Consider the following 13609-nt stretch of genomic DNA (forward strand, 5'->3'; position numbering starts at 1 on the left):
TACGGAAGATGAGAAGCGCGACAGAAAGTTCGAAAAGCGTTTCCATTTTTGTAAGGCTAAAGGGCATCTTAAACGGAATTGTTGGAAATTAAAGAAATTAAACAGCAACAATAGCGTTAACGATGTTAAAGGTGGCAGTCAGGCAGGAGGTAATTACTGTTTTGGAGTTTCGTACGATCTGAAATCTTGGGTCATCGATTCCGGTGCTACGTGTCATATCAACTCAGAGAGACATGTATTTAAAACGCTTGATGAGTCTATTAATGAGAAGTTACTGTTGCAAATGGTCAAACGGTTATATCTGAAGGTAAAGGTATGTGTGAAATTACCTCTTTATAATAGAAATGAGAAAATCATTTGGTAAAGATTGAAGTACTGCAATAGGTGTACTTTTCATTCCATCGTTTGATGGTGAAATCATGTCTGTGAGTAGAATTTAAAAAAGGGGTTAGTGGTACAATTTCAGCATACATCGTGCAGCGTTCAAACGACTGATGGTAAAGAAATCGGATCAACACATCTTCATGATGGTCTATTCTTGTTAAGGCAAAATAACATAGAATCGGTTATGCAAGTTAAAAATTGTGAGCTGAAAAATTGTCAACATTACTGGCACCATGTATTTGGCCATCGGCACATAAACGCAATAAAGATGATGCAAAACAAAGATAAGTTAAGCTGATTTAAAATTGTAAGTTGCGGTATAAAGAAGAATTGCGATATTTGTATTCAAAATAAAATGACTAGGAAACCTTTTAGTGATTCTTCTATAAAGTCTCACTCGGTAATGGATATTGTGCACACGGAGACCTATGCAAACTATAACTCCAGGTGGAAAGGGTTATTTCATAACTTTTATTGACGACTATAGTAGAGACACCGTACTGTACTTACTTCGTAGTAAATCAGAGGTATTTGATAAATTGAAAATGTATAGGGAGTATGTTAGGCACAAGTTTTCCACTTATCCCAAAGTAATAAGATCTGATAACGGTAGTGAATTTTGTTCGAAAGCCTTGGTAAGTTTTCTCGATTCCAAGGGGGTGCAGTGACAATATACTGTACCTTATACTCCATAGCAAAATGGTGTTGCTGAGAGAAACAATTTTAGTTGAAATGTCGAAATGTTTATTGGCAGAAGCAATGTATCAAATTTATTTTGGCGTGAGGCAGTTTCAACGGCAAACTACTTGCAAAATTGTATAGTAACGGGCTCAATTAATTGTACGGCTTATGAGAGATGGGAAGGTAAAATCCCTGATGTGAAATATTTAAGAATATTTGGTTCTTATGTTATGATTCCTAAAGAAAAAAGGAAGAAATGGGATAGAAAGTCTGAATTACGTACATTTGTAGGATACGATGAACATGCAAAAGGACATAGATTGTTAGCAGCAGTGCGGGCTCTACCTTAACGCGAACTACGCGACCCGCCTACGGCACCAAGTTCTAGGGGACACCAAATTCGATAAACACTTTTGCACTAAAAATCCTTTTTGCAAACAAAAAGACATTTTGTAGGGGCCCTATATTTAGTTTAATAAAAAAATTAAATTTTCACCATAACGACCATATCAATTCCATCGATGAACGATTTCTGCAAGAGAAAAATATGAACTCTGTTTCTGGATTTTTGAACGATGTCCACAGCTTGTTGAATGAGAGTACAGAAACAATTTTGAAAAGTTGCCAGTATCTAGAAAAAACTTTAACATTAATTGAAAGATATAGATGCTGCAGATTTATGTGATGAATTACAAGCTATCGCACGAAGAGTCCCACAGTCATTCAACCCTCTTGAGGTTCTTAATTATATTTTACAGCGCAACTTGTCTGGTCTCATGCCCAAATTAGTTGTAGATATACGTATTTGGTTGACGATATCAATGTCGGTTGCGAGTGGCGAGCGTAGCTTTGCGAAACTGAAATTAATCAAAAGGTACTTGCGTTCGACCATGACTCAAGAAAGGCTTGTAGGTTTAGCATTGCTATCAATAAAGAAGGAAATTGCGCAAAAATTAGATTTAAGTAAAATTATATCAACTTTCTCTGAGTTGAAGGGAAAAAGAAGTTTTAGTAAACTTTAAGATAATTAAAAATACTTTTGTGTGTTATATTTTCGTTCTTTTGTTGAAAAAAAATATATATTTAATATGCAAATAAATATTTTTTTGTTTTATTGACACTAAGTTTGAATTTAATATTTCTGACCTCTAATTTTCTGATCTCCAATTTCTTTCTATAAATACGGGAGGAATGGGCCGCAAATTATAACTCGCCTAGGGCCCCAAATTCTCGTGAGCCGGCCCTGATTGTTAGATGTAAAGACAAAGAAAATTATTATCAGCAGAGATGTTATCTTCGTGGATACTCAAGAATCAGAAGATAAATTGACTGATACCAGGGAATTTTCAGAAATATCCGTACGTAGTTTTCAGAATCGTGCAATTGAAGAAGGTAGGAAAGAAGTAACAACAAGTATTCAGTGTGAAGATAATAATTAATTTAAAAGCTTAGATGATGAAATTGATTCTGTAAATAGTCATGAAGACGATGAAAGGGGGATTAATATTGAACACGTTTGTTGAAATGATAGTGACGAAGAATCAGAAGCACGAAATTTTATTGAGCAATTACCTGATGTTCAAGAATCAGAACCCTTACCACGACGGTCTTCAAGAGTAAATAAAGGTAGACCTCCTCTACGTTTAAATTACAATGTTAGTAATGAAATTATAGAACCAAATACCTATAACGAAGCGATTAAATCCGACCAACGTGATGGATGGATTGCTGCAATGAAGGAAGAATATTCATCACTTGTATCGTCAAAAACTTGGGATTTGGTAGTACCACCTAAAGATTCAAATATAGTTAGTTGTAAATGGACATATAAAATTAAGCGTGATGAAAAAGGAAAAATAAGCCGTTATAAAGCCCGTATTGTAGCAAGAGGTTTTAGCCAAAAATATGGTGATGATTACGACGAAGATTTTGCACCAGTTGTGCGACAGACAACTTTTAGAATTTTACTAAGCATTGCTGGATCTAAGAAAATGACGGTAGTGCATATTGATGTAAAATATGCATTTTTAAATAGTAATTTCAACGAAATTAATTACATTACAGGGTTCGAGGATGGGAGTAATACACTTGTTTGCAAACTTAACAAAAGCCTGTACGGCCTTAAACCAAATATACCAACAAGGAAGGGATTACATATGTGTTGGTATATGTCGATGATATTTTAAGTGCAAGTTGCAAAAGGAATAATATTTTAGAAGTAGAAAAGCTACTCAACGGAAACTTTGAAATTAATAATTTAGGAAATATTAAACATTATCTCGGCATGGAAGTTTTTACTGATAAAAAAAATAATTTCTGTATTCGACAGAGAAAGTATATTGAAGAATTAATAAATAAATTTGGATTGGAGGATGTTAAAGTTTCAAGTTATCCCTTGAATCCAGAGTATGGAAAATCAACATCAGAACTTTTGCTATCCAACACAAAATATCAACAACTCACTGGATCATTGCTGTATATAAGTGTTAATACAAATCCTGATGTTGCAGCTAGAGTTTCAATTTTGGCAAGAAAAGTTAGTACTCCAACTCAGGAGGACTGGAATTAGGCTAAACGAGTACTGAAATATTTATAGGACACTATTGATTTTTCATTGAAATTAAGTAACTTGCAAAATAATAACATTTTAATTGGCTATGCTGATGCAAACTGGGCTGAAGATAGATGTGATCGCAAATCTAATTCTGGTTATATTTTTCAGTAAAACGTGTGTTTCACTTGCAGATTTTTATGTGGAACAAGCATCACCTACTGTGATATATGAAGATAACCTAAGCTGTTTAAATTTAATTAAGGAGGAGAAACTCAGCTGCCGAACAAAACACATTGATACGAAAATTTATTTTGTCAAGGATCATATTCAGAAGAGCAATATCAAATACTTATTTTGTCCCAGCGAGAAAATGGTAGCAGATATGTTGACGAAGCCTTTACCTCCCGTAAAGTTAAACTATCAGCGAACAGTTGCTAAATTACTTCTCAATTGAGGAAGGGTGTTAGAAATATCAATTTCAATGTACTTGTTTGAGTTTATACTTTGTATTTTATTGATACATTTGATTCAATACCTTTCAAATAGAGAAAAATTCTTTTGTCTGTCTGTTATTAAATCTCGTACAATAAAGATTTTTCTTGTTATATTTTTAAATCCACTGCACCAGCGAGTATCACAATGTAAGATACTTTGAGTGATGATAAGTTGCTCATTAATATCTCATATCTCATCGTTGAACTCGTAAAAAATACAAAAAACTCTTCTAGAAAATTTAAAAAAAGTACTGCATGGGAGAGCACGCGAAATAAATTTATATATATATATTTTTTTATATATTTATTTATTAAAACTATTCTTTTCAAGAATATTTCTTTGAATGAAAATTTTTGATACATAAAATTAAAATCTTGTCAGACAACCGATTGGATTTATGCGTGTTTGTTTATTGGTAGTTCAAATGCAACTGACTTGAGTTGTACAGAGTAATATGAATGCGTATATGGAACAGTAATAATGTGAACAATATATATATGTATAAGTGGAATGAAATGAACAATAAACTAGTGATAACAGCTCGGCCTCTCCTGACATCCAAAATCGTCCCGATTTGGCTGCTCTTCGTCATCAATCTCTGGGAATAGGTTGCACCATGGTTTCATACTCAGGTGTGGAAATTGTTGAATACTTGCGTTGTGAGCACTGGTGCCCATCTATGTCTTCGACGACGTATCGATTGTAGCGGAGGACCTTTTCGACGATATGCGGTCCCTTGTAAGGTGATTGGAGTTTACGTGATTCGCCAGATCTAGGAGGAGGAGCTGCGGGTAGAACTAGATCATTTTCGGTGTAGGTGGTTACTTTCGAGTATTTAGCGTCAAACCGCTTTTTCCACTTTGCTCGGGCTTCTTCGATATTGCTGATTGCTTCGCTGCGACGACCATACATGAAGAGTTGTGTACTGTCGTCTTCTACTGCTGCCAAAACTTTATTTCCGCTGATATCCCGAAGTGGGAAGTCGTATATTAAATCTATTGCTGCATACTTTGTTGTTGCGTTAACTTTTGTATTGAGAGACCATTGGAATGATCGCAGATGGATGTCCCAGTCTCTTGGCTCGTTGATCGATGGCTTCAAATAGTTTAATACTGCTTGGTTTACCCGCTCGGCCAACCCATTTGACCGTGGTGTGCGTACGGCGACTTTAATATGTTGAATGTCATTTGCCCTGCAGAATGATGTAAAAGCTGAAGACGTAAATGCGGTGCCGCGGTCTGTGACCATTTTCTGTGGCAAACCGAAGTATAAGGTAAGTTGGTTCAATGCGTCGGTAACTGGCTTTGTTTTCGTTGACCTGGTAGGAACTATAACTACATATCTGGTGAGTGCGTCGACGATTACCAAAACATGTTCGTATCCACGTTTGCTTTTGATGAATGGACCCAAATGGTCTAAGTGTAGAACTTGGAACGGGAGTTTAGGAATATCCATTCCATACAATTCACCCTCTTTACGATGTGAAAGGCGATGGTAACTACAGTCGATGCATGACTTTATGTATGCTTTTACGAAGTTTCGCATTCGAGGAAACCAAAAATATTTTAACACTCTATTGATGGTCCCGTCGACACCTGGGTTACCACAGTCATCGTGGTTAATTTTATTATTCGCCACCTCATACCCTTTGGTACTACTAGCTGTGGTTGTTCATTGCCGTTTAATTTTAAAAGTCTATGATTTTTAAAGATGTATTCTGAATTAAACTTAGATTTTTGCGGAGACGCTATCGCCCCTCGTAGAACATAGATTATTGATTTTAATTTCGCATCTTGTTGTTGCATAACTGATACCCAGTCATCAATAGTCAGCGCTTGTACATTACTCGTAGTCGCATGTGTCGATTCAGCTGGTTCGATTGGTGCACGACTCATTGCATCAACGTGACACATTGATGTTCCAGCCCGGTGCACAATATCGTAATCATGTTCAAGAAGTTTGAGTAGCCAACGTGCTACTCGCGGAATCATTGGTTTGGTTACCCTTGCACTTGATATGGCTTGGCAATCAGTCACTATAGTAAAGTGCTTACCCAGCAGGAACGTTCGAAAACGTTGGCACGCCTCCACAACAGCTAGCACCTCTAGCTCATTGGTATGATACTTTTTCTCCGGCCCTACCCACGCTTTACTAAAATGCGCTACTGGTTTGAGATTACCATCTTTATCGCGTTGCAACAAAATACCAGCGATACCCTTACTTGAAGCATCTGTATGCAATTCATGCTCTTTTGTAACATCATAGATAGTGAGAACTGGTGCGCTCGCTATTGCGTCAATTAATTTTCTAAACGCATCCTCGCATGTTGAGCTCCACTCAAATTCTATGTTCTTTCTTATCAACTCTGTTAACGGCTTGGCTATCAGTGCATAACCATGTACAAACTTACGAAAGAATCCCGTCAGCCCAAGAAAACGGCGAACTTCTAATGGGTTACGAGGTACAGGAAATTCTCTTATTGCTAGCGTCTTTGTCGCACCTGGCCTAACACCATTTGCGTCTACTTCATGCCCAAGGAATGATACAGTGCGCTTCATAAATGCACATTTCGACAGTCTAAGAGTCAACCCTTCTTGTTCAATAATTTTAGATATTCCTCCAAATATTCTAAGTTTTCGTCTTCAGTGCGACTAGCGATGATCAGTTCATCGACATAACTAATCACCTTTTTTCCCAAAGGCGCCACTAAATTAGCCATCATGCGTTGAAAGACACACGGAGCGTTCCGCAACCCGAATGGCATTCTAGTACACTCGTAGTGACCATTGTGCGTTACAAATGCGGTAAAAGGTTTCGATGTCTCTACCAATTCTATCTGGTAGTATCCCGACATCATATCAGGAGTAGTGAAAAACTTTTTCTCAGCTAACGTGGCTAGCACCCCATCGACAGTTGGCATCAGCCATGGTTGCTTTTCAGTAATAGCATTAATTTCACGGAAATCGACGCAAAGCCTATCCTCGCCGTTTGACTTCCGCACCAAGACGATGGAAGATGCATACAGCGATTTAGATTCACGAATAATGCCTAATCCCAACAATTCTTCTATCATTTTCTCTACAACCTGCTGTTTAGGTATCGGAATGCTATAAGGTTTCTTGGAAATTGGCGTGGACGTTGTTAACCTGATGTCCATTTTAAAACGTTTTGATTTCCCTAACTCATACAATTTTTCCCCAAAACAGTGATTATACGTGTTTAATAGCTCAATTAATTTATCATCAGCACCTGGCTGTAAATTATTTCCTACATCAACTGTGTTTCTATCGATAGCCATTATGCTACACGTACCACCCTCTATAACTACCTTTCCTTTTGATAATATATCGATTCCTATTAATGCTTCGTACTTCATTATCGAGTCATCGATTACTAATAACTCAGCTGCATACTGCTGAACTTAATTCGTATAACCATTTTATCTTTGCAGACCAACTCACCGCCGGCAAAGCCAATTAACTTATCTTCGCATGGTGTGAAACATTCGCAGCACCTATTAGCAATCGATCCCTTAATCAACGATTTTGCACTTTCCGAATCAATCAAAACATTGCATTTAACTTCTTGCGTACCCAAAATGGTAACACTCTTGAGTAACTCTCTTTGTTTTTCTTTAATTTGAATTTTGTTAACTGTCACTTCTTCCTCTTCTTCACCTTCTTCTGCCCTCGTATCTACACTTGCTTCTACATTCGTGTCAACACTTGCTTCTACACTATTTACTGACATGCTTTAACTTTTCGTGTCACTCTTTTGTTTTTTTTTGTGCAATTCTTTGCTATGTGACCCTTCTCTTTACATTTGAAACATGTCACACTCACTTCGCTTTTATTTGTTGCTTTTAGCTCACTCATACGAATGGAACGTTGTGGCATGCTTTTCTGCTCTACACCACTCACTCTCTTTCTATTCATGTCCCCTGCTGTTAAACTATGTAATGATTGCAATAAATCTGAACACATTTTAAAATTCATTGCGTTCAACGTACGTTTGATGTTTTCGTCCCAAAGACCATTTATTATATACCGGTTAATTGACGCGTCGTCAATTCCTTCACGGCGACCTATTGCAACCATTTTATAATAAAACTCTATGACTTTTCCATCTTTCCCTATCTTTGAATTCATTAAACGTATGTGTGCGTCAGCAACATTATGCACATATGGAAAATCTAATAAGAATACACGAACAAACTCACCCCATTGTCTAAATACTGGCTGCGCATCTGCCCAACGCTTGGCAACACCTTTGAGCTTGCTCAATACGGCAAAAATAAGCAAAGAGTCTTCCCATTTGTAAACTTCTCTTAGCTGCTCCATTCGTTGCACAAACTGAATCGATGAGTACTCATTGTCACACGGATCAAACGATGGTAAAATCGAAGCTATCTCATGTAGCGTGTGTCGGTCTCTTACTGCTACAGTTGGCTATTCTGTACATGCATGTGTTTGTGGCAATATATTTATATACTCACGATTTGTGTAAAACGATGCTGGTGCCATTACTTGTGCTGGTGAATATGTATATTGTGATGAAATACCTTGTCTGTTACTCTGCGCTGGCGTTGGCTGCCATGCTATTGACGTATGTATTTGTGCTGCTGTGCTGTATGGCGAATTATCCAAACATGAAGCTATGCCTCCGTTTTGCGTTGCTATGTGCGTTGACTGCGACGTAGGTAACCGTGCGTTGTTTGCGACTTGTGCAAGTACAGGCATGCTTGGCGACGTGCGTGTATAAAGAGCTTTCAACTCCGCACTAAGGGCTTCCACTACGTTTTGTAGCTCCCTTACCTGTGCCCCGAGTCCACTCTCCTCACCGTCCACCATTCCTGCTGCCTCCTCCGTACCATTAACCGCTAAGATTGCTCCAACCACCTCTGCCACCTTTTCTGCGTCGGCTTCCTGCAAGCGTCGTATTAGCTCCACCTTGTTACCGGATACCTTCAACTCCATCTCAACCAGAGCTGCCTTGAGTTGCACTACACTCAATTTTGTTAAATCCATTTTCGATTTTAAAACGCGATTTTCAATATATTTAAATATTTAATTCTGTATGTATGTACAATACAGTAGTTCACCTCACTTCTGAATTCTGTCAGACAACCGATTGGATTTATACGTGTTTGTTTATTGGTAGTTCAAATGCAACTGACTTGAGTTGTACAGAGTAATATGAATGTGTATATGGAACAGTAATAATGAGAACAATATATATATGTATAAGTGGAATGAAATGAATAATAAACTAGTGATGACAATCTAAAATAATTTTTTCTATGAATATAAAAAAACATTTCTCATACAAAGTTATTTAAAGTTTATAGTAGCAATCAACTAAACATTTACAATTAAAATATAGGGCTGTATTTGTGTCCCGATTACACGCCTCGCTTACCGAAAATGACATTGCTCATTACGTTTGCTCTAAACTTGGTGTTGCACCCACTGGTGCTAAATAAAAGTGCTGCCGGTTCAAGAAAATACTGAATTAAAATTTTTTTTCAAAAGTACGTGTGCCTCTCAGTAATTTTATAGGGCTCGCCAATACGATTTGGGGAGATTCAGCTATATTTTCTGTGCTCATGCCTGTAGTTAGTGGCAATATTCATACCATAGTTCCAATCAGAAAAAGTTCGTCTGCCTTTTTCATACCAATTAAGGAACATTTCAAGCCCATTTTAAATAATACATGCAAAGTATGTGCCAGAATAGTCAAAATAAAATAGGTTTTAAATTTAGTTGCAGTTTTTGACATAATTTTCTATAAACTACCTGTCAAATAGCTGAAACTAAATATCAAAACCTATTTTATTTTGACTATAACTATATTTAAAATGTTGAATCAATATTTTAGGACCATTGAACTTGTTCAAGCCTGATAGGAAGTATCATACTACTAACATTTAGAAATAGTAAGCTGCTAGAGAAAGAAAGAAAAGAAATAATCGCTTTATTTCACTTATAATTAAAAGTCCGCTACATAGTCCGACGTTAGCATAGCACAAATGGTTTCAACCGCGTCTTGTTAAAACGATTCTCCGATATAAATTGGAGTTTATTTCAATCAACAAAGCAACAAAGGTCCTCAACCTTTTAATCGACGAAAGTTTTAAAAATGTAATAACTTGAACAATGTAAAACTGGTTTTACATATAATTATTGTTTTCGATACAGTCCTTTCTGTTTTTTACATATGTATATTACTGTTGATTACCAGCCCAATTCTAAACAAAAATTCCTTGCGAGTTTTTCCCTTCTCCCATTCCTCGTATTCTAAATAAAAAATCCTTGTGAGTTTTTTCACTTCTCCCTTTCCTCTTATACTAAAAAATGTTCGAAAAAGGGAAACCGGTTAAGGGAGAAATGAATGTGAAAGAAAACAAATACAACACAATAAAGGTTAGGCGATTATGATTTCAGCAGTTTGTCCGCGGTTCGATCCACGGTGAAACCTGTTGAAATAAATAAAAACATTACGAAATTGCCTTCCTTCTTTTCAGTCTTTCCCAATAAAACCAAAATAAAGAAGCAGTACTGTTGACGTGTAAAGACGTGTTTTGCTCGCTCCGTGTTTTTAATACTTTTACTTTTTATATTTTTGCCTGTTTCTGAAAATTAAAAAACAAATGCATACTGTAGCGAATATTAACATCACTATGTTATAAATAATCACAACAACAAAAACGTTAAAGCAAGCCACACTTGTGTACATGAACACATCAATCATCATTTACACACATACATACATGGAAGGCGACGAAGAATATCTCAAATACACATATGTAGAAAAAAGTTAAGAGAAGAAGTTACACTCACACATATACACGCATATGGCTAGAAGAAAGGCACAAACTACAAATATACATGTATATAGCTGGTAACCAAGCATGAGATGCAAATGTTCTCGAACACATTTTCGTGATATGACTAGACCTTAGGAGAAATGGGCGAAAGAGAAAACCTGAAGAATCAGTAATCAGTTTGATTTAAATACGCTTTTAGTTGTGAAGTGAATTATAATTGTGAAATACTCCCAAAGTAATCTAAATAAAGATCAGTTTGAAATACTGGATATTGAAGTTATTTATTCGACAGTTCAGCGATTCCAGCATTAGCAGAAGGGTTCAAATAAGCTGAATTTCGCAAATTTCGTTGCAATCATTGTCATAAGAGGAGTTGTTGAATAAATTCCAGAGGACAACAACCGCATAGCCAAGTTAATGGCGGAGTCGGAAGGAATTAATTTTGAAGAGTATGTCTTTCATCTTGATAGCGACGAAACAACAACAAAAATGGAGGAGAAAAAGGAAACACCGCAGACAAAGGCGAACACAGACTTGAGTATGATATTAGCTGCAATATCTGCACAAAGGTCCACAGTGTCTTTGCAGTTGGAAGAACAGAAGACATATACGGCATCTCAACTGGAATCCCATGAGACACGCATAACATTCAAGATGGAAACACAACTAGAATCCAAGGAGAACCGTATAACAACCCAGATGGAAACACAACTGGAAGAACAGAAGACATACATATATGGCATCCCAACTGGAATCACAGGAAACACGTATCTCAGAGGTGTCGTGAGATATAAAATCTAAAATTGTAGCACAAGAGGCACGTATATCCGAAATGTCGGGACAAATTTCAGCACAGATATCATCGCAGATATCTGCACAACTGCGGGCTCCTCAGGAACCCCGGGGCCGGCGTTATCCCCCATCAACTCCCCCCCCCCCCCCCCCACCTTTTCGACGGGCCTGGCGTTGTGCTATACTTGATATCATAATCTATAATATTTTTTAATGATAAGCACGTTGTTTAATTAAACACCAACCAATTACACGGAAGTACCTGAAAATATGAGTGCCGGTGCGTACACGTAACATTTTATTAATACATTTAAAAATTAAAAAAAAAATTGCAATAAAATAATATTGGGACCATAAACTGAGATATTACCTCTCCTATATTTCAAGATAGATCAAACTAGACACGGGGTGCAAAACAAATTCAAAATCGGTTCAGTAGTTTAGGAGTCCATCACGGACAAACAATGTGACACGTGATTTTTATATATAAAGATTAGCTTCACCTTATTTGTTATAATTTCTGGATGCTTTTCGGGATCCCGTCGGGGTTATTTCGGGATCATTTGTGGGCTCTTCCGGTATAATTTCTTAATGATTTTGGGATCCGTCCAGGTACCCGTCGGGGTTATCTCGGCACCATTTTCGGACCCTTACGGAATCATTTCTGGATAGTTTTCGGGACCCGTCCGGGTTATTTCGTGACTTTCTGGATTATTTCGACATCATTTGGATAGTTTGCCGGCATCAGTTCTGCATGGGTTTCGCGATCAATTTGGGATCCCGTCAGGGTCATTTCGAGATCATTTGTGGACTCTTTAAGGATCATATCTGGATAATTTCGGGGATCCTTTCGGGATCATTTCGTGACTTTTTCTGGACTATTTCAAGATCATTTGTGAACCCTTCTGAGATCTGTCCGGGATCCCGTCAGGGTCATTTCGGAACATTTTTGCCACTGTTCCGGCATCATTTGGGGATGCTTCCTTTGTCATTTCTGGATGGCTTTCGGGATCCCATCATGGCCCTGGTCTGGTAAGGAATGGCTCGCCGCCCGAACGACCGCACGACCCCCTCTTCGCAGCTCTAGTTTCGGCCGTGAACCGATGCGTGCGCACAAGGGGCTACCACTGTGCCGTTAACGTGAACTTTCCCTCCGCCCACGGATCGATCCACGGTGTATCGGCTGGTGCAGTTCCGCCCCCTTGCGCACCTTCTATCTAGCGTGCAAGTAAGGAGGCGGGGGTGCCCAGCGGTGGAGCCAGCACTAACCCAGTCCTCGTAGTCTCTTGCAGGTATCCCGCCGGTCCGATACCGCCGACGACTACCCCTATCGGAACAACCCGCCGCTGTACAACCCGTTACCAGCATACCTCCCCTTCTGCCTTCACCCTGATACGCGCTTCGTAGCCCACCGCTGCTGCTGTCGCCCATCTGATTCGTCCGCTGCTTCCATCCCGCTGCTGCGACGCCCGTGACCGTCCGCTATCCTACCGCCGTTCAGCCGCCTTGCTGATCCCGCCGCTGCTTCCATCCCGCTGCTGCTACGACACCCGTTGACCGTCCGCTATTCTTCCGCCGTGCTGATCCCGCCGCTACTTCCATCCCGCAGCTGCTACAACGCCTATTGGCCATCCGCTATTCTACCGCCGTTCAGCCGCCGTGCTGATCCCGTCGCTGTTTCCATCCGTCCGTTGCTACGCCGACCGTTGGCCGTCCGCTATCCTATCTCCGTTCAACTGCTGATCCCGCCGCTGCTATGCCGACCGTTGGCCGTCCACTATCCTAACGCCGTTCAGCCGCCGTACTGATCCCACCGCTGCTTCGTTTCGGCAGCTGTTACGACGCCCATTGGCCGTCCGCTATTCTACCCCCGTGCT

At 38.8% G+C, this 13609-nt stretch overlaps 1 protein-coding gene across 3 annotated transcripts in view; it reads left to right on the top strand.

The window, feature by feature from the left end:
- Nucleotides 1-13609, top strand: part of Socs16D (Suppressor of Cytokine Signaling at 16D) — a 687555-nt gene that overhangs the window by 492871 nt on the left and 181075 nt on the right. Inside the window, exon 10 of one of the 3 annotated variants that reach the window (XM_067782195.1) lies at nucleotides 3811-4329. The exons of the other annotated variants lie outside the window; for them this stretch is intronic. Within the exon in view, the coding sequence (XP_067638296.1) occupies nucleotides 3811-3843 (33 nt within the window). The 3' untranslated portion in view covers nucleotides 3844-4329. Of the gene's footprint in view, nucleotides 1-3810; nucleotides 4330-13609 lie in introns of those variants that run through there. 3 annotated transcript variants of the gene reach the window in all.

The sequence above is a fragment of the Eurosta solidaginis genome, chromosome 4, assembly GCF_040869045.1.
Source record: "Eurosta solidaginis isolate ZX-2024a chromosome 4, ASM4086904v1, whole genome shotgun sequence".
Taxonomy (NCBI): domain Eukaryota; kingdom Metazoa; phylum Arthropoda; class Insecta; order Diptera; family Tephritidae; genus Eurosta; species Eurosta solidaginis.